We start from the raw sequence: 26018 nt of genomic DNA, 5'->3' as shown, positions 1-26018 counted from the left end.
TCTCAGACTCTATTCACAGTACTGTTCTACCCTGATGGCTTGTATTAGGTTTTGTAATGATCTGTTTACGTGTGTATCTCCCCTCCCCCTGGAACTCTTGGACAGGATCTCATCTTAATCAGCTTGGGATCCAAGTGCCTGGCAGTGGATCTTGCCAACAGTAGGCGCCCAGTAAATCTTTGCTGAATAAATGGTATCAGTGTCGTCTCTGGCTTTACCGTGTTTCCCAGACTGTGAAAGGCAGATCAACCACTGATCGCTTTCGTTAGTGTCTCGTGGTCAGTGGTAAGCCCTTTTCTGATCGCACACTCTATGTGTGCAATGTTCAATCTACATTTTGAATCAGAGAACAGGGTCTTTGCCTGTAAAGATCTAACCTGAGGGGATCCCTGGGTGGCGCAGCAGTTTGGCGCCTGCCTTTGGCCCAGGGCGCGATCCTGGAGACCCGGGATCGAATCCCACGTCAGGCTCCCAGTGCATGGAGCCTGCTTCTCCCTCTGCCTGTGTCTCTGCCTCTCTCTCTCTCTGTATGACTATCGTAAATAAATAAAAAAAAAATTAAAAAAAAAAAAGATCTAACCTGAGCTCCAGCAAAGCTCTTTGGAAGCTGAAAGCTGTCTCCACGTGAGAGGGGACCCTGTCTGGTGGAGGCCTACCACTCCCAACAACGTCAAGGTGGACAAACCTCTTCAGAGCAGACACCAAGCGCCTAAACAAAGTTCTTAGTATCGAATCCTCTCCAATGTCTGCTTTAATGGCCCTTTGTCCCTCTTCTCCAGCATCTGCTCTGCTATATTCTCAAAAGTGGAGAGAAAATCAGAAATTAGAGAACGCATCCTACCTTCAAAGAATGTACTGGAGGCCAAGTCTAACCAATACAATGATACAAACATTAAGTGATTACCATGTATTTCTCTGGCTGAGGTCCCATGCCTGCTGGATCACTGGCTGGATATTCAATTTTAAGCAAATGAGACTAAGGACAGGAAGCGAATGTACGCTTGGAAATTCCTCAGGTGACACACAGGGTGGCGAGAAGGAGGCATCTAAAATGTCCAAAGATGATGCAGTCATTAACCAGTCCCTGCTCTGGTTAATTACAGGAGGTCTTCTTAAGCTGCCTGTCCTCTGAAGACTGTGTTCTAGCAAATTCTCCACAACTATGGTCTATATTTTACTGCCTAAGCTCTGGGGCTCCACAGAGTAGAGTCCTGAGCTGTTAAGAAGTCAGCTCTTTAACGCCAGGACAAAAGATAGATCGTCCTGTTGTGAGGTGGGAGATAGCCTCAAGATGCCAAAGCATCCAGAGGGAAAGCCAATCACTCATTTTATTTTCAACTGAACCTCTCCTGGGGCAAATGCTGTACTGCTGGTGGTAGAGGTGAAGCAAACAGCTCAAAGGACTTTTAGGCCATACTTGCAGGGCAGAAAAGCATTCATTTATTCCTTTAACAGACATTTCAGTGACTACCTCTGCTCTTAATATTGGGCCAAGAAATAAAGAGGAAAGAGATGCTGTGGTCCTGTCCTATCTCCCCTTCCAGATGATGGGAATAGGCAGGCATGTGGACACAGGGCTATGGCAGGTGGCAGGGATATGCATCCATATGTGGGATGCAGGGGGGGAAGGAGTAGTTCTGCAGGAGGGAAGAGGTGTGTCAGTAATGCTCTGTGGGGAAGGTGATGCTTCCGCTGAACCCTGAAGACTGTAGTATTTATGGAGCAGGATGGGATGGAGAGAAGGAGGAAGGTTCTGTACACAGAGGCAGGGAGCTGGAGCAGCATAGCTCTGCCAGGAAGCAGGAGATGAGCTAGGGGGCAAGGACAAGGCACTGGAGCTGCACTTGATGACAAGCAGCCAGTGCCTAGTCTCTGCCCAGAAAGTGGGGTTTTCTTGGTGAGTCGTTGGCCTGTTGTCCCTCAGTGGAGAAGCTCTATCTGGGCACTCAGTAACAATTTCCTCAGCTGAAATGAAGATCTAAAGGATGGAGAGGATGAGTTATCACTTCCTCCTCTTCCCTTTCCTTAGTCCTTTCGCCCCTGACATCTGCATGAAGAGAAGATTCCATCCTGGAAAAGCTGACCAGAAGACAGTGAGAATACCCCAAATTAAAGCCAAATTACTGGCTCTTTCCAAATGAACAGTGTTGCTTTCAGAAAGGCCTAAGCAGTGATCTGGAGAGATGTACAGATATCTTGAAAAACTCCTGGAGAAATGCTGGCCAAAAGACATAAAAAGGGTAGTTCCACCAGGATTGTTCACTCATTTATTTACCATAGAAATTCTGACAGCATCTGAGGAGGCCCAGACTCCCTGCCTGAGCCCCAGGAGCCCCTGGCTTAGCAGGGAGGACAGACATACAAACAAACGCAGGGTGTTCTGTGAAAGTGGTGGCCACTGAGTCCTTGAGGAGAAGTCACAATGACACAAAAGCAGTCACTACTGAGCTGACCTCTCATGATGCTAGTGTCCACCTTGACAGTCCTACCATTTCAAACCCCAGCATCTCTCAGGACCACGTCTCTGTCAGCTGCTCTCTTTGACCACTGAGGACCATCTGGTGTTTCAAGGCCAGAAACGAAATGGAAAACCAGAAACCTGCAAATGCGTTGCAGAGTACAAGTGCAAATATTGCAGAAATAAAGAGAAAGCAGGATTTTAGAAAGGTGATGTAGGCCCAGTTGGGAGGACTGCTTGACGCAGCCACAGATAATTGAAGAGTTGGTGGAGTTACATCAGTTGACAGTTAACCAGACGATGCAATAGAAAGAATGATGATATTAGAGGTGCTTCGAACAAGTGTGATTAGAATATAAAATCAATGAAGAGAGGCCCTTGAGAAAATTGCATCAGCCCTCCAATGTTCTTGCTCAAACCGTCCTCCTCCTGATTGGAAGGACCCCTTCTGATCAGGCTGCAGAAGTCACAGTGTGAACTGAAGAAGGCTATTTTAGTGTATGATGTGACAGTTTTTTCTGAAAGAAGTTATGACTCCTCAAATCAATACTTCTCTGTTTTAAGAATTCACATATAGGTGAACTTATAACCTATGTTATTAGCCAAAAGGTAAAACAATTAAGCTTATGTTTATAATTTTTAATATTGTTTTTTAAGATAAGGTTCTAACCAATTCCCTACCCTCCTCTCCATACTTTGAAATTTTGATCCTCGTTTTAAGTGGATTAATTTGAGGAGGTACACTTCTGCAGGATCCCTTAGAACAGCCCTGCCCGCATGATTAAAATGAGATGTGACAGTTGCCCTAACAGGCGTGAGCGGGAGCCCACGAGCACCAGGGAGGAGAGGTGACCTGCAAGGGGTGGTCATGGAACCCTCCAGTGGAGCTAACCCAGATGCCATTCCTGTCACAGTGCTGAGGACTTGGGAGGCCCTGGGGCAAAGCCTGTTAGTGGAAATAAAAACTGAGTCAATTCCCAAGATACAGAATCTGGTCTTCACACCCAGCATGATCTGGCCTTTCCAACACTAGGGTCTATTTCCTAAAGTGCAATGTGATTCCAGGACTACAAGTTACATTGCTCCTTTGAAAAGGGCGGGGATGTTTTCATTTTATAACATTGCAGAACAAGTAAAGCTCTTAAGGTCTCAGGACAGTGAGATGCTCGAGTCTCCAGCCCCAGCATCTGGCGGGTGAGCATCTGAAATCTGCTCTTCCACTCACAGCTCTGCCTCTGGGTTGCTCATCTTCTCTGATCCTCCTGAGAATTGAGGAAAACAGTTACTACCCACCTCCTGGGGCTGACGCGAGGATTAATCAGTGACGATGCACACGGGGCGTCGGCTCAGCGCCTGTGTATGCACAAAGCATTCCACCAGCATCTGACGAGTCTCTTAAGATTCCAACAGTAACAACAATTCTTTCACCCCATGGGGGAGTGTTCACAAGGACAACACATACCCATGGGGATGCTTTCCTTATCTCATCTTCTTGCTTCCTTATTAAAAATTTTACTCAGGGATAAAATTAAACAGCACACAGAAGGCTCTCTAAAAATCATACTAGAAAGACTCTAAATTAATTTATAAGCCCCAAGACTCTTACTGGTATATTGGTAAGAACAGCTCATTCCTGGCAAGGGCTGAGGGGTGCATAAATGACCGTGTACAATTTCTGGCACACTCCCTGTCTCCCATTCAAGAGAGCATTTTGCAGTATGGGGGCTGAGAGTGATGCTCCTCTGGTGATAGTTACAAAAGAGAATCAGGTGCATATGCAAGTGTTAATTTACAACATAGCTCACATACAATCATGACACATCAAGATTCTCAACTGTGAAGACCTTGGTTAAAGACTCCGGCTGGCTCAGGCTAACCTTGACAAGTCCAGGCACATGTCAGTCCTTCCCTCCAAAGAAACTCAGTGACACAAATTTCACTGCAATGAAGGGCAGGAAAAAAATAGTCCCTTAAAAATGACATTGTTTTAGGGTCACCTGGGTGGCTCAGGTAAGCGTCCAACGCTTGATTTGGGCTTAGGTCATGATCTCAGGGTTGTGAGATCAAGCCTCGTGTTAGGCTCCGTGCCGGGTGTAGAGCCTGCCTCTTCCCCCTGCACTCTCTCACTCTATAAATAAACAAATAAATTTTAAAAATGACAGTTTTACTGAGTCTATCTGGGACTGGATAATTTAGTAATTTCACCTATGTGGAGTGACTCACAGAACCTGAGAATAAAGTTGTTTTTATTTTATTTTATTTTATTTTATTTTATTTTATTTTATTTTATTTTATTTATTTTATTTTATTTTAATAAAGTTGTTTAAAAAGCCAACATACTACATGAGACCCAAGCATGAAGTGCTCATGGACTTTCTTCACCAGTGAACTAACTGTGTCTACCTCAACTACATACATCAAAACCCTAGCCTCCAGTGGGATGGTATGAAGCCATGGGGCCTTTGGGAGTTAATGTGGTCAGGAGGGTAGAGCTCTCATGATGTGATTAGTGCCCTTATAAGAAAAGGCATAAGGGAGGCTGCTTCCTCTCTGCTCTCCACTGTGTGAGAACATGGCAAGAAGACGGCCATCTGCCCCAGGAAGGGCATCTACACCACAAGGTGGCGGTGCTGACACCCTGCTCTCAGACTTCCCAGACTCCAATGTGAGAAGTACATTTCTGTTGTGTAAACCACCCAGTCTCTGTATGGTATCTTTATTATGCAGCAGCCCAAACTGACTAAGAGAACCAGACACCTTTCCCTAAGTTCCTATTGGCTCTCATTTTATTTTTTTGGACTGAAATGACTCTCATTTGAAAATACAATTTTAACAAGCTCTGCACACGTCACTCTTTAATTCAAAAACTTTAGTGGTTCCTGCTTTGTGTTTAGAATAAATCCTAGGTGCTCCTGGGTGGCTCAGCTGACTAAATGTCTGACTCTTGATTTCAGGTCAGGTCATGATCTCAGGGTTGTGGGATCCAGCCCTGCATCAGGCTCTGTACCCAGTATGGAGTCTGCTTGAGATTCTCTCTCTCTCTCTCCTCCCCTCCTCTTGCTTATGCATGCTCTGTCTCTCTCCAGACAAACAAAATCTTAAAAAAAAAAAGACGAAGATGAAGACGAAGACGAAGAAGAAGAAGAAGAAATCCTTGGCACTCTTTCTTTACCTTGGCACTTAAGGCATTCCAAGGTTGGCCTTAATTTCTTCACTATTTCCCCCCTCCCAGTTATTCTCTACCATTAAGCCAAACTGAGGTATCTTCTGCTTTGTGTATACAACCTGAGTGTTTGGGGGCAATGCCTTTGTTTATGCTCTTGTCTGAATCACACATGTCCACGAGTCTGCAAAGGCTCATTTTCAATGTTACTTCTTTTGTGAAATCTTTCCTATTCTCTTAGATAAGCGGAAGCCCTCTCCTTTGAGAACTGCTTGTGCTTTATTGGTGCCATTCTTCTGTATGTCATTTTCTCCCTTATTTTTATTGAAATATAATACTATAGGATAGTTTCATCATAATACTTTCTTTTAAAAGATTTATTTACTTATTTGAGAGAGAGAGAGAGAGAGAGAACACAAACTAGGGGGTGAGGCAGAGGGAAAGGGAGAGAGAGAAGCAGACTCCCCACTCAGCAGGGATCCCTAGGACACAGGGCTTGATCCCAGGATCCTGAGACCTTGACCTGAGCCAAAGGCAGATGCTTCACCCACTAAGCCACCCAGGTGGCCCCTACAATACTTCAATAAGCACTATGAAGGCAGGATGTGTGATTCATTAACTTTTTCTTCTCCAAGTGCTTAATACACATTCTCCATAAAATATACAACAGAAGTTCAATAAATGTGTTGAACGTATGGAAGGACGTATGGACATCAATCTTTTTGTACCAGAGAACAAAGGAAACACAAAAATATACAACAGAAGTTCAATAAATGTGTTGAACATATGGAAGGATGTATGGACATCAATCTTTTTGTACCAGAGAACAAAGGAAACACTGTACCTTTGTACTCAGAGTCAGCCTGAACCCATGTAACATTGCCCTGATGTGCTCACATGGATATTGGTACCCATGTACAGATCACTACCTCAGGGTCATGGTCTGACTCATCCCTTGTCAGACACTGCTTGCAAATCAATGCATCCTCATGTGATTAGAACAGTAATGTGGACACAGCGAGAACAAGTGCTCTCACAGGTAGCATATCCTATAGACTATAATCAAGCCATTGGTCATTCCATTCTTTACCATCCTGAACATTCTGGTTCTATATGGAATTTCAAAGGTGTGGTTACCTGCAGCCAGGCTATGGCACACATTCTACTTCTTTTGGTAAACTGCTGTTTCAGGAACTGTGTGGGCCTTCTCTATTTCCAGCATCCCTGAATAGGTTTTTTACTATGCATCTTGGTTTTATCCAGCTTTATCCCTTTTCTCAAATAAATGTATGTTGTTTTCCTTACCGATTTAAGTTGTTTTAAATTAACCTTATTCCATGTTAGAGTTATAAAAAAGAAACAAATATATGACTAGGTTTTTCTTGCTCCAAGATATGTCTGTGCTTTTGAAAATTGAAACTGGCTAAGAAATCCATAATTATTCACTCTCAATTCAAACTATATTATCAATGCACATTTCTGTTTCCTTAATGTAGTGAAGTAGGAAAGTTAGCATAGGCATTGTAGGGGCATAATTATGTCATTAAAATGATAATAGCCTGTGCCTAATGAGATGTTTTATATACACATTTATAATGGATTCAATTAATACCAATGAAACGTTTTGAGATAACTGTCGGTTAAAATATTCTAACCATTTTCACTCTGTTTTCCCACAGGGGATGGAGGTGCTCCCAGCCCCAAGTCCCCAACTTACAGCCACAGTAATGGGAAGATCTGGACCACCGTGGACCTCAGAGAGCCCTGGACTGGAGCAGTCTCCTCAAACAGAGGTGCTTTCACTGTCCCAAATAATTTATTTTATTACTATCAAAAGAACCCTAAGCTTCTGAAGCCAGATCTCAGAGGATTAAAAAAAAGGCCAAGTTAATTATTAACCAGTCACTGCTGTAAGTTGAGATCTCTTACCAGCTGATAAAGTCGGATCTGGAAACACAGGTTATCTGTGTGTTCTCTTTGAAAGGGCCTCACTGTAAGTGTCCGGAATGCATTACACTACGTGATGGACAAATGAGGGACAAGTTTCCCCACCAGGGTCCTGCACCATCCTTCCCAGACCTCCAAACCTGAGTTCCCTAAGAGGACAAACCACAATCACTTTTAGTTGATAATAAGAGATGCAGCTAAGAACACATCATTTGCTATTAATGACACATCACTTACTAAGGACGACCCAGCAGCCGTTTATGGGAGCCTCACTATGTGCCAGGCCCCACAGAGGGTACGTGATGCCCATTACCTCATCTAGCAAAGCAGTTCCTCATGTGCAAGACTTTAAGTTCACTCATTGTCATCAGCATAGTGGAAGCAAAAGACACAGCGCAGAGGACAGGACTGGAGGCTACAGAGCCCAAAGTAACTCGTTCATTAGAACCCAGTGCTGATGGAGAGAAAGCAGAGAGCAACATCTCTCCACGTGATCAAACGGCCTTCTCTCTCTACAGCGATCTTGAACTTCCAAGCAACAGGCCAACCGGACAACATTTCCTCCCACCCTGGGCAATGCCCACTCTCCTCACCTCTCCTGCTCTGCGCCGGTATGCTTAGTAAGGGGGGTGGGTGGGAAGCGCAGAGGATTTACAGTCTGGCGGCCCTGGGAGAGGAAAACCCGAGAGCCACGAGCCAAACGTTATTCCAAAGCCCTGGGATCCACCTACCTCTTCTTCGTGACACTCAAATTGGTACATCCAAAAATTCTCCATCTTCCCAGGCGCTATCTGGGCGGCAAGGCCAGCTCGGGCACAGCCACTTGTGAGCTGAGGGCTAACTCCTGACCTGAATCCCGTCTGGTGGATTGTTTCCAGTGGTGTTAGATGCCCCAGTCAATAATGCAACTTGTAACGGGAGATGGGAGATGTGCCCACCTCCCGGGGTGTCAGCCACATCCGCATTAACCCCTTGGTGCCTGAAGGGCCCCGGCAGTCGGCAGTCATGCGTCACTGGTGGAGCAGCATCACCTGATGTTTGTGAGAAGGGGCCGGCCTACCCCTTCTGCCAGCAAGGCCTACTATTTCTGGGGAAAATAAGACTCGGTTCTGAGGTGCAACCAGAAACTTTCACACACTCCAAACTCTGCTACAGTTTATAGAACCTGTGAAAAAGCATCCAGCTCATGTGCAAGGAAAGGGTGGATGCTGGGAAGAGGAGGCTCTCTCCATGCCTGTGTCAGAACGCACCTGGGTGTGTGTGATGAGTTTAGAGGACACGGTGGCCATGTGGGTTGTGCACCTCTGGGGGCTGGGGTGCTGGAGGGCGACCCTCACCACTCTTTATGTTTGCTGCGTGCTTCCAACATCCTTGCACTGCAATCTAGTCAGGGGGGATATGGCAGGCTAGCTGCACAGATACAAAAAAGCAAGCTGGTTTTTTTGAAACCCCAGGGCCAGCATGGTTTCACCCAAACCAACAGGTACTCCCAGACCGGGCTCAAGAGCTGGATCATATCTGCTGGACCTTGGGAGAGGAAGGTCAAGACAAATGCAGGTGGAACAGAACGGGAGGAAGCTCCTATAAACAGGTGGGCAGGGTGGCTCAGAGGGCCAATGACTGGAGACAGATAGACCTCCCAGTGCCAATCTACCTCTGGACAAGCCATGGCAATGGGTATGGACATGGGTGCAAGAGAACTGAAAGGTGCAGAACACCTGAGAGGCTCACCAAAGAGATGGCTTCAGCCTTCCTTCACATCAAACCCTTCATCGCACATGCTTCCAGGTCTCTCTGAGTGCACCTGTTTAGTGAGTGAGCGGTGATGGGGTCAGAAGGTGGAAAACAGAAACAAAGGACATGAACAATTCACAGCTGAAAACTGCACCCACGCTAGTTGACAGTTTCCTATGCTGAGGACAACCCCGCAGGGCACAGTGGGAAACAAGTATCCCCCTCATTCCCTCTCGCCTGTCCTCGTATTCCTGCCCACTCTTGTGGGCAGTTGGACTGCCACCAGGGTCAGGGAGATGCACTTCCACTAGCTCTTGGTCCTCATTCGAGAAAGCCCTTTCCAAAAAAAGGGTGAGCCACTCTCATCTATAGCACTGGGTGTCTCTCAAACACTTTCTTCTTTCTGTTGACTATTAAGAAGATAGAAAACCCTTGGGTGTTGATTCTTAAGTCCAGACTGAACCTTCCCTACTTTAGGGCTCTTCCCCAACTCCTGGGAGAAGTCATTCTCTCTACTATCACTCTCAGGAATGGCTTTGATTTGGATCCGTGAATCACTGCGGGCAGGCTGGAGCCATTAGAACCTTCACCGCTGCTGTGGAAAGCTTCTATTATGTTCGGTTATTAACCAGAGGACCACCATCACACATGAGACTCCAAGCCAGACAAACCACGAAGAAATCCGCTGGGCCTTCTGGAAAGTTACAGAGTGTCTACACCTTGTGTCCTGTGGACACCGCAGAATTCAGAATTCTTTCCTTCCCTTCAAGGTTCAATCAGCACCTGAGACCTGCTTAATTATTCACCATGGCCTTCTTCATACCTCATCAATAATGGATAACATCTGCCATGGAAAACCACCCGCAGCAAGGTGGGGGTTGAGATGGGGCGCATCAGGAATCGGATCCGCACCTGACAGAGAAGTCGGGGCACCAAGGAGGAGAGCCGTACTCAAGGGCTGATCTCTCCTGTGTGGGTCTCTCAGCCCAACGAGACCTTTCAACTCTGTGCCTCTCAGCCTTTCTGCATCATGGCATACAGAGAGATGATACGTTCATACAACACACTGGCTCAACTGGAGAGGATACAGAGCCCCGATGAGGCTGCTGGGATGGAAGGCAACACACCTGATGGCACCGGTCACCCCCAACCCCAAAGTCCAGTGGGATCATCAGAACACTGGTTGAAAGCTCTGCCCTAACTTATTATATTTTTAAAAGATGTTATTGATTTACTCATGAGAGACACAGAGAAATGCAGAGACACAAGCAGAGGGAGAAGCAGACTGTGGAGAGCCCAATGCAGGACTACATTCCAGGACCCCAGGATCATGCCCTGAGACGAAGGGAGATGCTCAACCACTGAGCCACCCAGGTGCCCCCCTGCCCTAACTTATGAAGAGTCTTTATAGCAAATTCTTTGGACATTAGCAGACCCTCAAGAATAAAGTTAAAGTCCTCTCTGCTTCTGAAGAATCCATATGGGTACACTTGTTCCTTTAGGACAGTCCTTCCAGTGCCTGGTTTCCATAGCACCTCCCTCCCCCCCCCCCAGAATCCCCGCTTCCTCTGACATGGCTGCAGGCCTCGCCTGCGTGCTGGCCTGCACACCCATGCCCTTCCACACCACTTTGGCTTCACACTCTGTTGGTACTTCAGGATTGATGATAGATCTGCCTATTCTCGGCCAGACAACAAAACAGATAGAGCCGAAGAGGTGGGAATGGCTGCTCAGGTCAGTTGAGGGCAGAAAATCTGGTGGGCAGACTTCTCAGATAGACCCGTGATCCCTGTCTCCTGGTGTTCAGACCCTGTGTGATCCCCTCTCCAGGTAGGGCTGTCACTCTGTGACTGCCTTATAGAAAACTGTGATATCCATCTGCTCTGCTACCAGCCTCTATGGCCTTCTAATCTTGCTTGCTTTCTCAGGCAAGCTGCCCTGTAGGGCACTGCCAATGGGGCAAAGGATCAAGATACCTCTGGCCAGTGGTCAGCTGGGAACTGGGGCCTTCGGTCCCATAGCCCTTGAGGAGCTGAATCCTGGCAATAAGCAATGACCTTGGGAATGGTCTCTCCCCAGTAGAGCCTGGAGGTTACCACAGGCCAGTGACACTTGAGTGCATGTCTGAGAGGCCCAGCAGCAGAGGCCCAGCTAAGCCATGCCAGGTTCCTGACACAGACACTGTGAGATAATCACCATGGTTTGTTTTATGTCACTGCTTTGGGGCAATCTGTGATTTAGACATAGATCTAGCTAAGATGCTCCAGAGGTTTTCAGAGAAAAGCCTCAGGAGCTGAGGAGGCTTGGAGGTCTGGCTGAAGGCTCATCAGAGGACAATCCCAGAGTAGATCATACACTCTACACAAGCAGGGTCTGTGTCTATTTCAGGCAGAGTCCATATTTCAGTTGCTGCTATATCCCTGGTGTCTTGCACAGTGCCTGACCCATAGGAGGAACCTGAAAATATTTACTGAATGAGCGGACGAGAAATAATGAGACAGACTTTCTGTCTGTGACCAGGGCCAGCAGTCACAGCTCATTCTGGTTCTCTAACAAAATGAGAACAGTGTAGCTTTGTGGCCAGGCCCTATTTCTTATTGACAGATGATGTCCTGCATGTAGCTGGTGCTTAATTAAACCCAAAGGGGTTAGCAGGGGAGCAACTGTAAGAGTTCAACCCAATCCTTTTACGGGACTTTGCATGGCAGATGGTTGGGAACACATTTATTCCTTTGACATCACTCACTGAGAGGAAAATTTCCTATTGGTGTCTGGGGTCTGGTTGGTGAAACCTACTGGGGCCTCGTTTTGCTCTCCTGGCAGCAGATCCTTTGTTCTAAGGTTTCTATACTGCTGTGTAAGTTTCTGGGATGCTGACCTTTGGGGTCCGCCAGCCCTTTATTGAACATATACAAGAACAAAGCTGGTTTTAACAGCCAGCACTGGGATGTATACTCTTCCACAGGTCAGGAGGACACTCTGAGACAAGGCTTCGAGTCTAGTCCTTTCCGGGCCACAAATGGGGACAGAATAGAGCTAACTATTTCAATACAGTGGTGTTCCCCCACCCCCAACCCCAATTCCTTCCCATCAACCCTCCTTTCTTCCAGTGAGGGACTGATCCACTTGGGGGGGGGGGAATCAGACCACCGAAGAACAAAAATTCATCCTAAAGTCTGTCTACTTGACTTTGGATCCCATTTCAGCTCCATCCCTTGCTATTCAGATCCTGGAAAACTATCGCTGCCCAGAACTCCCCGAGGAGGTGAGGATTGGCAAGAGGTGGAACCTCTCAGTTCAAAATACCATATGAGGAACGCTTCAAAAAACAGACTCCCTCAGTAGCCTCAGTAGCGCACCAGTCCTTCCACTTGCCCTTGTTAAGCTTGACTATACAACTGCAAGGTCAACAGGACAAGATGCTAACAAGTCTTAATGAATTAGCATGCGCGCTTGACCTTGGTCAATAGTTTCCTAGCAACAGTAAAAAAAAAAAAATCCATGAAGGCTGATACTGGTTTCAAGGCAAGGCGAGAGGGAGGGAGGGAGGACAGGGAGGAGGCAAAGGCAGGATGCCTCTCCACCCTCATTATGTGATCTTTCTCAAAATTAAATAAAGAAAAAAAAAAAGGAGCTCAAAAGTGCACATGATCAGGGGAGGTGTTAGTGTCGAGCCCTCACTTCCCAGGGTTTGGGCATTATTTCCTTCTTGGCAGGAGAGTGGCTGGTTTCTAAGAAGAGTTAGTGTTCAAATGCCTTCCTGCCTCGAAATACTCTCTAATCGGTCTCTGGAACAGAGGACGTCAAGAAGAGGCAAATGTTACTTGAAGGGGGTGGTGAACGCTGCCATCATCATCAATTAGCAGTCTAGTCTGACTTAATCGGCCAGCCCTGGAGAACAAGGCTGAGGCTACCACGACGTGGGTGGAAGCAGAGATCATGGGTCACGGGAGATGCCTGACCAGGGTGGGTGGCCAGCGAGGGCTCTTGTAGGGCTGAACACTGTGGGAAAGCACAGGGAAGACCAGCCCAGGTAAGGTGAAGAAGGGGTGCTACAGCCAACTCTCTAACTCACAGTCTGCCAATGGTCAACCCTGAATGGCTAGTGGGCAGGCTCTGACCTACTAAGGCAACAAATGCACCATACTTGTGATTCCTTTTTTTTTTTTTAAGATGTTATTTATTTATTCTTGAGAGACACAGAGAGAGACAGAGACATAGGCAGAGGCAGAAGCAGGTTCCCTGCAGGGAGCCCAACGTGGGACTCGATCCCAGGACCCCAGGATCACGACCTGAGCCAAAGGCAGACGCTCAACCACTGAGCCACCCAGGTGTTCCCACACTTGTGATTCTTATTTCCCATTTCTGTAGAGGACTCCGTGTCTGAGAAACCATGTTTTCTCAGGGGTACTCTGAGGAATAAAACTAACTCGTGCTGATGAGGAAGAAGGCAGATGGCCAACTCAAGGTAACCGTAGCAGGCCAACAGCAGGACAGAGATTTACACATAACGAACACGTACTGGGCATCCACTTTGTGTGACAGGCTGTGATACCAGACAAGGATACAACACTGGGCCTTCAGTAGGCTGACAGCGATTTAGAGAGACAACGGGCTAATTCGAACAAGACAAGGAGAAAACGAAACAGTCAAGAATTAAGTGTTGAACACCTGGGTAGCTCAGTGGTTGAGCATCTACCTTTGGCTCAGGGCATGATCCTGGGGTCCTGGGATCGAGTTCCGCATCAGGCTCCCCTTAGGGAGCCTGCTTCTCCCTCTGCCTGTATCTCTCATGAATAAATAAAATCTTAAGAAAAAAAATAGTGTTAAACTGTAGTCTGCAATTCAAGTTGGTGGTTACCAATTTTGACCGGGCCTCAGAAACACTGATCCAAGACCCAACCCCCAGAAATTCTCATGAGAAAGCATGGAATCTTGGGAATCATTTGTTTAGAGAATGGTACCTTGGTTCTACTGAATGGGACAGTGATCTGGACAGAAGTGAGAGCCTAAGTAGTAAGGTGTGTGGTGCGGGGGCAAATTTGGGTAGATCAATTTGGAATTTGTAAATATGAGGCTGAGTAAGGTAAGCCCAGGTGATGGGGGTGGGATGGGGATCTCTACATCCCAAAGAAGCCATCTGGTCTCCATTCAGTGGGGTCTGACCAGTGTGGTCATGCCTGGGATTTACACTAAGAAATTACTTCCTGGGGAGAGGGGGGACCTCTCTGTCTTTACCCAAGATAAAGGGAATCAGATGTGCAGGCTGATTTATCCCCTAACGCTCTGTGGAATGTGTCAAAGACAGTGACTGTCAGGCTGAGGCTCTTGAGTCACATAACCCAGATATATTCACGTATTCTATCTAGAAAACTGAGGCCAAAAGGTTGAGGCCAGCTCTGAATCTCCTTTGATCCACTACCAGCCTTCTTTAGTTTTTGGTGTCCTAAAGTTGTCAGCTAAGCACGCCAGGCAGGCAGCCCAAGTGGCTACTTTCCCAACATCCTCTCTATGGCAATGCTCAAGCAATTGTGTTTCAAAGAAAGTGGGTTGAGAGACTCCACTCTGTATTAAGAACATGTAGCCAGTTACCCTTGTAATGGGAGTAGGTCTCATTTTGAAGATGATCACGTCTATAGATAAATCACATTTCATAATTCCCCAGGACTACATGGGCCCAGGGTTTAATTGGGTTACAACAGAATTCAATTATCCATGATATACCTGTTTCTCTCCCTGCACCTTCCCTTCCTCCCCTATACAGCCCCAATCCGCTTATCAGAAATTATTGAGAGTGCACAGTTGGGGGAGCCGACAATTTTTCTAAAGACTCCTGGGAAGTTTCCCAAGCCCTAATTCATTAAGCCCTGGTGTCAGACACACACAAGCTGTGGCCCTGTACACTGTGTTTCTATCTGGAAAGCGATAGCCAATTTCTCTCTGGCTAAGGCATTCATTCCCTTCCCCGGTGCTCTTCCCTATTTCTCTGCACAGCTTCACCTACGCATTGACGAGTGAGACAATCCATTAAGAAGCTGAGAAAGATCCCTCCTGGGAATGGGGTCAGGTGAAGAGAAACAATTGGAGCCTGGGGGTTAAAAAAAAAATCAGTCCTGCCATTACTTAATTCCACAGGGTACAAAGTTCAGCTGGAGACCTTGCCTTCTGCTGTGGGAATCATCAGGCAAGTTTGCCCGGGTGACTCCAACACGGCAGAGGTCTGTGGTCAGCGGGGAGACACCTGCTCAGCCCTGTAAAGAGAGCCTCCCCGTAGCAGGCGAAACTCTAAAGGTGAGTTAAATAATCAGAGGTAATACTTCAAATCCAGGGGAGAGTGCTGAAGCACACTTTCTTCTACCTCCTTTTGTTTTTTCATGATTGAAAGGAATTATTTGCTCTCCAAAAGGGATTTCAGGGTCAATTCGAAGTTGTCACAAGACCATTACATTTTTCCAAATAATAATAATAATAATAATAATAGTAATAATAATAACCTTGGTCAAATCAGGTCCTCACATGCGATGCCTGGGTGGCTCAGCGGTCAGGCACCTGCCTTCGGCTCAGGTCGTGATCCTGAGATCTGGGATCGAGTCCCCCATCAGGCTCCTGTGAGGAGTCTGCTTCTCCTTCTGCCTATCTCTCTGCCTCTCTCTCTCAGTCTGTGTCTCTCATGAATAAATAAGTAAATAAATATTTTAAAAAAAAAATCAGGTCCTCACAGTTCATGGAAAAATGACTCCCTTTCTTGTTACTGACAACTAAGTACTATTACTTAGGGCAATTGCTCCCCATCGGCAGAGATAGGACAATTTGCCTTCATCCTATAATGCAGGATGGGCCATGGAATGTAGTCTGGTAAAGGAAGGCACCTTGAACACATTTCACTTTTAAGGTAAAAACCATTAACCTAGAGACTCCTGGGTGGTCCGTCGGTTAAGCGCCTGACTCTTGATTTCAGCTCAGGTCATGATCTCAGGGTCCTGAGAGCCAGCCTGGCATTGTGCTTTGTGCTCAGTGCTCACAATCGGCTTGGGATTCTCTCTCCCTCAGTTTCTGCTCCTGCCCCCAATAAATAACTAAAATCTATTAAAAAAAAAAAAAAAACAACAACACTAACCTCACTAAGAAATACAAACCTGTGGAGGAGTCAGCCCATCCACATTTGACCTCAGCAAGCAGCCTTCCCCCTGTGCCTCTGCTTCCCATATACAATCAGTGGTTTCCAGACTCCAAGCCCACTGTCAAGCCCACAGCTCATGAATTCTTCAGGTTTTTCATTGTCGAGGTGCAAATACACTTACCAATTAGGGTTCTTCAACCTTAAGTAGTACAGCCTCCGCCTTGACCTACTTTTTCCTTCTTTTACTCTTCTGTGTGTGATGTAAGCCGAATGGAAGTGTGCATGCTTAATACACACACAGACACAGCATGGAAGTAAAGTGAGAAACGTACAACATGTATCTTACCATACAACACAGTCATTTTCTGTTAATTGTGCATATAAGATGTAGAGGTGTTGGCTTTTCTTGTTTTAAGAAAACAGTAACAATGAGTGAATGATTTCTGAGTGACTCATCTTTTATCATTTTAATTGAAGGCAAAGAAATACATGAATATAGTTTGAAAAGTCAAGCTTTTAGCAAAAACTGAAGTCCATTTCTCTCTTCCTCCTCACTCCATGGTCTCATTGCCAAATCTTTTAGCATTCCTTCTGGTATTTACTTCCACATTCATAAATCATGTATTCACGCTGCCTCACCTTGACTCTTCAACTTTAGCCATTATTTCTTGGTTTCTATAGAAGACTAGGATTTAGGGGCGCCTGGCACAGTTGGTTAAGCATCCAACTCTTGGTTAGGGCTCAGGTTATGATCTCAGGGTCCTGAGATTGAGCCCCGCACTGGGCTCTGCACTGTGTGTGGAGTCTGCTTGAGATTCTCTCTTTCTCCCTCTGCTGCCCCCACCCCTGGAGCACTCTCTCTTTCAAATAAATTTTTAAAATCCTAAAAAAAGACTAGGATTTACCTCTTTTACATTATACCTTCCTTTATCCTTTCAATATTATATTTTTTGGTTAATCGATGTTCAATGTTTGTGTTCTGAAGACTATGCATATGCTCTTCCCTGCTGAGACACGTCCATTATGTGATTGCATTTCCTGCCCGTGTAACAATTGTTTCAGTGAGGCAAATAACTGCACTGTTTTTCTATTTGCTTAGTCTTCTGTGTACTGATCAATAATTTATGCCAAACTCTGCTAAAAACAATCAAAGATTGCTCTTTGTACAAATATATGAGGAGATTTCTCACTCCTACACTTTCTAGAAACCCTCCAGGCTCTGATCCACACTGGATTGACTGATGCCTTGTTCCTCCTTCCACACAGCTGTCATCAGGGATCTCCTTCCCCATCACCCTGGGAGTCCCTCTGTCTCTCTCCTGTGTGGGATTCCCCTGTTTCCTGGAGCTCTCATCTTCTTTCTTGATTTATGCTCTCATTTTGGGGAAGCAATCCTCTAGGAGCCGCCTGAGGAAAGGTGCATGGGAGGTAAGTTTTCTGGGCCACTGTGTACTGGAAACATCTTTATTCCACTGGAAGCCAGACCAGTGTAGATGTCCCAGTTTCCAGCGCTGCTTTTGAGAAGACCAACACCACTCTGATCTCTGATCATTTGTAAACTGTTTCTATCCCTGTGGGCAAGTGAGTGGGCTCCTCTCTTCCTCCCATCTGTTCTGAAATTTCTTTGGGCCTTTTTATTTCATTGTACTAGGTACCGAGGGGAATCTTTGCACCAGGTAATTCTCCTGTCTTTTGGTTCTAGGAAACCATCTTTCATCATTTCTCCATTTTATCTGGGTTCCTGTTTCCTTTTCATCCTTTTGCCTTCATTGTTCTACTTTCTTAAAGATTCCCTCAACTTGTTTTCTTCCTATGGAAAGATTTAAAACATTTAAAATTTCTGCTGTCATATTTCCTAGTTAAAAAATTGGAAGTGGAGGGGTGCCTGGGTGGCTCAGCAGTTGAGCATCTGCCTTTGGCTCAGGATGTGAATCCTGGGGTCCTGGGATCGAGTCCTGCATCAGGCTCCCTCTGCCTGTGTCTCTGCTTCTCTCTATATATCTCTCATGAATAAATAAATAAAATCTTTTTTAAAAAACAGGGGGTGGGATGTGTTCTTTCCTTTTCTTTTTTTTAAGATGGTAGCCTATTCTAATGTGATGGCTCCTTCATCTTCTTTCTGAGGATACTGTTTTATAGTTTTGTCTTGCTCTGAGCACTGCCTTTATTTCTTGAAGTTCGTTTTCCTATTTGCTTTCTTGTGTCTTTATTTTTCACGTTAAGCATGTTCTTCAGATGTCTGGTGATCCGTGGATGTCCAGTCATATTTAACAGCAGGCCCCCAAAAAGCCCATGGAAGCTTCATGAGAGGCAGTAACCTTCACTGAGATGTGATCAGGTGGGGGACCCAGATGTTGGGCTGGGACACCCCCTAACATTGAGTATGCGTGTCTACTCTTGGGCCTGTTTCCTCAGAAAAGAATCCTCCAACCTTCCGCCAGGAGCCTGGGGGCAGGTGGGTTCTAAGCCGTCAAGCTCCTCAAAGCCTCACTGCCAAGTAGACCCCGTGTTCCATAAGGCACCTCGTTCCTATTTTCAGCTGTGGCTAGGGTCCCCAGTTTCAGTCCTTCCTTGCTTTACTCCGTCTTTACAGTAAACCCACTACCTTCTGTGGGGCTAAGGGGGACTGGTAACCCGGGGCCCAGGCTAGGGAAGGAATCGAATGTCTCTGGTGTCAGACTTTCAGATAATCTTTCCCCCCACCCCTCCCAGCCATACTCCTGCCATCTGAGGTATGCAGTGTCTCAAATTCCTGTGCCTTTCTTGGGGATCCACAGCAGAAATCCTCACAGACACTTGGCAGGGTAAACAGAAACCTCATCAGTGTTATTGGTCAGCACTGAGCAGGCCAGGCTGTGGTAACAACCACTCTGAATCCCCAAGGCTGAAAACAGCAGACGTAGATTTCTCTCTCACACTACATGTCTCCAGGGTCATCAGGGAGCCCTGCTCATCATGGGCCCCTTGGGACTTGTGCTGGTAGAGGCCCTGCCGTCTTACTACAGGCTTCAGGGGAAGAAGCTGCCCCCCAACCCCCAAGCAGCATGGCCCATCACTGCTCTCCTTTCAGTGGCCATGGTGATGGGGGAGTGCGGTGTCATCCTTCCCATGCGTGAAGGAAGAGGACAAGTGGACATATGGGGAAGCACCGACCTCTACTGCAGCCAATCAGCACTTTGGTGTTCTACAATTGTGGTGTTCCCTTCTGCTGCTGTCTCCTGCTGTCTCTTGGTGCCTGTGGCTTTACACACTTTTATTATTTTATTGTTATTTTAGTGTAGCTTTAAGAGAGAGCAGAGATAAACACCACTTCAAGCTGCACAACACACTGCTCGAAAGAGCCCAAACCTTCCAAAACTGACACCGTATGCTAGCTACTACCCATCTCTCTGATTCTACCCTGCGTCTGTTCCCCACTCAGAACGATTTTTGTTGCCTACAGAGAGGCTAGTAGGCTGTGAACTTTTCAGAACTAGTTATTCCTTAACAATATTTTTTACAAAAGTGGGTAGGGAGGTTGTTTACAAATATATTCGGAATAGTGAAATCTTTAGTAGGAGCAAAGCACTTACAGGTTGTTAGAATTTTCAAAAACCAATTATTTTCAATCAGTGCTGAGCCTCTAGCGCATGTTCAAGTTCTGGCTAACGAGCAGTCCTATCTTCACACGCACCCATAAACAAATGCCAGTTTCCTCCAAGTGAAGAGCAAAACACTATAGTTCTAAGGGAATGAAAACGGGCATTAAAAGCAGATTTAACGATCAGCAGTTATCGTTGGCAAGTGGAAATGCAGGTGTTTTTTATTTCCTTCTATGTGCTCACTGTAGCTTCTGATCATGCCATTTGGTTTCGTTTTGTTTTGCTTTTCTGTTTTGTTTTTGAGACTGAGAGGAGAGAAAGCTTGCGGGGAGGGAGGAGGGGCAGAGGGAGAGGATCTTAAGCTGACTCCATGCTAAGTATGGAGTTCAATGCGGGCTCCATCTCACGACCCTGAGATCAGCACCTGAGCTGAAATCAAGAGTCAGACGCTTAACTGACGGAGCCACTCAGGCTCTCGGATTATTCCATTTGAAAATGCATTGCTACTGCACCAAGAATTCCAAGGCTGCTTCTCCGGGTCTGCTGACCACAATCATGGGAAGACAGTCCCCTTTGCTAAAACCATACCTGTGCTACTAAAAGATGTAGAGAAGCCTCAAATCCACAGATCGTAGGGCGGGGAAACTGCCCTGATGCATTTTTTTCCCCTTTGACTCAGTGGTTCTTAATCTTTTATATGCTGAGGAGTCACAGGGAGAGTTTATAAAATGAAATAAACCAAAGCAAACAAAACAAAAACAGATCGTTGGGCCCCACCTTAGGTATTCTAATTTGGAAAGGAAAGGCAGAAATTTGTATTTTTGACAAGAACCTTCCAGGCAGACCTCAGACCACACTTTAACAGTCTTTTTTCATTTTCTACAACAGCATACGCAGAAAGGGCATTCAAAAAAATATTTTCTGATGCTAAGATGGGAATCAAGAGAATGTACAGACTTCTATTTTCCCCTCATAATACCATCAAAGAGACAGGAAGCAAAGGTCTTTACTATGAACATGGCAGGACAGATGAAATACAATTCACAGATTCAAAGAGCTTCAAAACGGAATATTTTAAAGCACAGGTTTTGGGTTTTGCTTTGTATTAACTCTTCCTAACTCAGTAAACCCCACTCACTAATCTCTCAGCATCAAGCTGAAATTTCTGCCAGCATCATCCAATATCCTATTATCAATTCTGCCTTTTGAATGAAACATCGTGCAAGAACTTTAAGTTGGTCTCCTAGTTCAAATGCATCAAAGCAAGCCTGGGCCCTTATAGTGGCTGCTATACTGTGGGCTCATCGCAAGGCTTCAGGGACAACGGGGTTAAGTCGGCTACGTCAAGGAGCTGGTGCACAGAAGAAAGCTGAAGGAAGGAGCCAGCATCTGGACCTAATACTCTCACAACTTTTTCTCTGATGGCTTTCCAAGTTTCTAAAAAGGATGTAGAACACGGCCTCTTGCCAGCTCCTTACTTTTGAAAACCTGCTCCATTTCCACTGCATTTGCAAAATGCTGCAATACTTCCCTTCTTGCCAGGAGGAACCTAGAGGCAGCTGGAGGTCAGGAAGAAGTCTACATGTGAGTGCACCTGTCTTTCCCTGTTCATATGTGAAGCCTGAACAGCAGAGGAGAGACATCACTGAGCTAACTGACCCAATGCTGCCCCCTTGCTGGGGCGGACGCAGATCCTTTCCCCAAGGGTTTTCCACCTTTCCTTAGGGGAGCCAGCGATTTCATTAGCTACCACCAAATGTTGACTGTTACTTAAAGAGGAAGTGAATGATACCTCTGACCTGCGTGGCCGTTCACGGATAAGTAGGATGAACAAAGAGCTTCCAATAATGGCTTCGCACTCCAAAAGATATACTGAGAGGTAACCTGGTGCAATCACAGAATGCAGAATTAAATGAAATTGAATTGAACCTTCTAACCCTTCGTCTATTCCAAGCTCTCATTTTAAATGAAAGTGCTTAAAAATTATTCAAGAGAATGGGAAAGTGGGAGAGAGCAGAGAGAGAATCTTTAGTGCCAGGTAGTGGGGGCAAAGGTTAGTCTTCTTGATTTATTTTCAATGGACTGTGACACTCAAGCTTGCCACGTTATCAAATTTCTTAGGTATTCCAAGAATGGAAAATAAAATGTTGGCAGAGACAGCAATAGCTTTCTGTACCTCATCCCGAGGAAGCACAATGCAGCTTGACACCGCGAGCAGGTCTTTTGCAGAGAAGGGTGCCCCAGCTCCATCAGAAGTGAAAATTGAGCATTTACTAAAAGCCACAGTGAGATACAGGGTGGATGAAAAGTGCAGAAACTCCTGGCAGAAAAGAGCTCAGGAGGATTTCCTTGATGTCCTCCAAGGATGCCACGATGGTGGATCCAAATTGTTAAGGGATTACTGTAAGGCAGTGGTTCTCAAACTGTAATCCTGCGATCAGCAGCAACAGCACCACCCGGGAACCTGTGTTCACAGTGTTGAACTTCACCTGAGCCCTGGGACTCCGGAAAAACAGCGAGAGTTAAGGAAACCTCCTCCTACCCTTTTGTGCTCCGGAAATGGCTTCCTGCAAAGACCACCACCCCCTCCCCATGTGACTTACAGAAGATTCCTCCCCTTGTTCATCTATGCCAAGGTCAGACACAGACCCTCCAAATTCACGTTCTTTGCCTGACAATGATCAGCCGAACTGCCAATCGGTCAGAACAAAAGGTCTGCTAACCAGCCTTTGCCTAAGTTTTTCCCCCTTCTTTCAGGTCCCTGAACTTTTAACCCTCCTCAACAGTCCTCTGGAGAACAGGCTGACCTCAGGTTTTAAAGCATACTCTCCCGTGCCAGGCATTCAAGCCAGGCTTACGCCCCACTTCCCCACACCTCCTTCTTTCTAGGCCTGTTTACTCCTCCCTGGGAAAGAGACTCTCTTTTTTGCCCAGCCCCAGAGACCCCTGCAGATTGTACGGGCAGCGGTTCTCCCTTTGCAATAGGCAGCGACCCCTGTTACAAGAGGACCTTTCTATCCTTTGCAGGAAGCCTTCCCGATGAAGTAAGTCTCCCCTCGCTCAATCTAGACTTGGTTTTTACTTGGCACGAAAAGGACAGATTCCCAGGCCCCACCCCAGGCCTTCTCCGTGAGAAACCAGAGGGTGGCAGGGCGGGTCGTGGTGATGCGCCCGGAAACCGGTTTCTGAACAGGCGCCCTGGGGAACAGTTTGAGAACCGCTGACTCACCGGCGTCCCTCCAAGGGTGTGATGAACGCGCGCCCCACTTGAACCCCGTGTCTCACGCGGGGGCGCTGAGCGCAAGCTACCTCCGGGGCCGGCGCTGGGCATGCGCCTGGCGGCCGCGGCGAAGGCATCTCCCGGGGTCCGGCGAGGCCGCGCGTGCAGCCGGGGCCTCCCCCGCCCCCCCCGCCCCGCCCCGCCCCGCCCCGCGCGTACTTACATCTCCGTCCCCCGGCCTCTGGTCATCGCAATCCCTGGTGGGACTAATGTCCTGGCGCATGACCCAGATGGGCTCTTTGGGCTCGTCGGGGGTGTAAGGCGAACGGATGGTCCTGGTTTTCACCTCCTCGATGGCCTCTTTGATGTCCTTGATGGCCAGCGAGATGGCGTCCCTCTTCTCCTTGCTGTAGCGCTGCCCCGCCTCGCCTCCCGCGGGGCCCGCCGCGCGCTGCTGCCCGGCCGGCGGCACCTGCGGCTGCCCGGGGCTGTCGGGGCGGCCGCCGCCCGGGCCCGGGGTGGGGGCGCGCTCCAGGTCCTGCTCGGCCTCGGGCATGTCCTCGGCCGCCTTGTCGAGGCTCTGCGAGCTCATGCTCTGCTTGACTTCGGCCACGATCTGGTCGATGTCCTCCTCCTGCTCGTAGCTGTCCATGCGCGGGTAGGGCGCGAACTCGGCCTCCTTCTCGGGGCTGTCGGACTCGCCGTCCGAGCGCTCGTCGTAGTGGTGCAGCCGCGCGCCCAGGGCCTCCTGGCGGTAGGCGGCCGCCGCGGCGCGCTCCCGCTCCTGCTCCAGCAGCCGCAGCCCGTCGCGCGCCTCCAGCTCGGGCGCGTCCCCGATCTCCTCGTACACGTGCTCCTGGAGGCCCCCGTAGTCGGCGTAGGGCTCGGCGTACGGTTCGTCCTCGCCGCGGTGGAACAGCCGGTGCGTGTACACGTAGCCCGAGTAGGCCGCGTTCATGGCCTCCTCGTGCTCCAGCGAGTGGAAGTGCAGGTGGTTGGGCAGCGCGCGGCGGTGCGAGGCCTCGGCGTGCTCGGCCTCCGCCTGCTCCGTGTACTCCTCGGCCTCGGGCCGGTACTGCACGGCGTAGGCGCTCTCGTCCTCGGGGTCCTGGGCGCGCTCGGGGTCGTAGCCGTCGCGGGCCGCGGCGATCACGTCGCCCTCGGCCGTGTCCGTGTGGTTGTGGAAGCCGCTCTCCGTGCTGGCCGAGCGCGCCAGGCTCTCCCCGCGCTCCTCCTCCTCCGGCTGGCCCGGCGGGGCGCGGAGGTCCTCGGCGACAGGGCGCCCGCGCACAGGGCGGCCCGCATGGCGCAGCTGCTGCTGCTGCTGCTGCTGCTGCTCCTGCTGCTGCTGCTGCTGCTCCTCCTCCACCTCGGGGTGCTCCAGGTCAGCCTCCACCGACTCGTTCACCTCCCCGCCTGCCGCCTCGTCGGGCACCTCCACCTCCGCGGAGCCCTCCAAGTGGTTCATGGTGGGCGTCGGGCCGGCTGGGAGACAGGCTGGGCCGCCTCACTGCGCTGCTCTCATTTTGCTCCACCCGTCTGGGAAGACAAGAAGGGGAGGGGCTGTTAACGTGGTGGTTCCGAGCTGAGCACCCGGAGAAGCCATAAAAACAGCTGCTATTGATCCCTTCTGAATCCGGGTCAATTAAAAAAAAAAATGATTGCAAATTTAAACTCCATCTGACGGCACGTAGTGCATTTTCCTGCGTTGCATGTGTCGTAATTTGTAATTACATATCTGCTCGTCTAATTGCTTGCTGGCTCTTTCCTTCCCCACCCCTCAGACTGAGGGCCTCATGAGCGGGTTTTGTTTTCGCTCCCACCACGCTTACTATTCAGGTTCCATTTCTGATGCGCATGAATAAAGAGTAGTACTAAATTGAATGGGCCAATTGACACATTTTCCATCTGCTAAGGGATAAATCTCTCCAAATTAAACTAGGATCCTAGATACTTTAGAAATGGTTCTTTAAATAAATTTCAAGGGAAAAATAGTCTCGACGTGTTTTGAGCTCTTGCAGTCAATATAAACATGCGGCCTTTCCGAGGCAGGCTCTCTACCATCAGAGGGTAGAGATGGCACCTGTCATTCATTACTGGCTCTGTTGCTTTGGACAAGTGCCTTAATTTTCTGGACCTCCACTTTGATATCGAACTCATTTACTAAGGGCCGTTACACAGGGAAAAAGACTCTGTGGTCAAGTTAATTCTGGGAAATGCTTACTTAGAGTTGACTTTTCATTGTGAGTATTCAAGAGGGAAGGGACAAGAAGTGGGGTTTCCCGAACTTGCGTGGCGAGGAAACCCTTTTCTTCCTTGAGGACAGTGTTCTGACAAATATACTTAAAACACTGACTACTGTACTTCCCCATACGCCCTGAACCTAGAATTCTCTAGGTCTATGAATTATCATTATAGCTGGTACTAGATATATGGAAATCATGGCTACTTTCTTAAAAATATGGTTATGTCTCTTTACTTATTTCCAGAGAAATTGGTAGCTAGAGACACATTTGGTTTCAACCTCTGTCAATTGTTCTTATCACAAAATAGCTTTAGAGCATAATGTATCCAGTGGATGGAAATAAAAACAAAGGATGTATGGAACAACAAAAACAGGCAGGATCCCTACGACTTCAGGATACCTATGGTATATGGGTTCAACAATAAGCGTAGGTTTTTCTCATAGTGTTCTTTTGGAGAACCCCCATTACGACTGGACAAAATGGATAGGAAGTGAACTCTTTTACGTACTAGCAGAAAGCTCCAAGAGGACCAGGGACACTTGACTCTCT

General features: G+C 47.6%; 1 protein-coding gene across 2 annotated transcripts in view; it reads right to left on the bottom strand.

The window, feature by feature from the left end:
* The window catches only part of APBA1 (amyloid beta precursor protein binding family A member 1), a 199122-nt gene that overhangs the window by 43824 nt on the left and 129280 nt on the right, over positions 1-26018 (bottom strand). For both annotated transcript variants that reach the window (XM_055311582.1, XM_055311583.1), the window contains exon 2: positions 23447-24762. In XM_055311582.1, coding sequence (XP_055167557.1) covers positions 23447-24691 — 1245 coding nt within the window. In that variant the 5' untranslated portion in view covers positions 24692-24762. The remainder of the gene's footprint in view (positions 1-23446; positions 24763-26018) is intronic.

Source organism: Nyctereutes procyonoides, unplaced genomic scaffold (genome assembly GCF_905146905.1).
Source record: "Nyctereutes procyonoides isolate TBG_1078 unplaced genomic scaffold, NYPRO_anot_genome, whole genome shotgun sequence".
Classification (NCBI taxonomy): Eukaryota; Metazoa; Chordata; class Mammalia; order Carnivora; family Canidae; genus Nyctereutes; species Nyctereutes procyonoides.
This window is presented reverse-complemented; position numbering and strand designations above follow the sequence as displayed.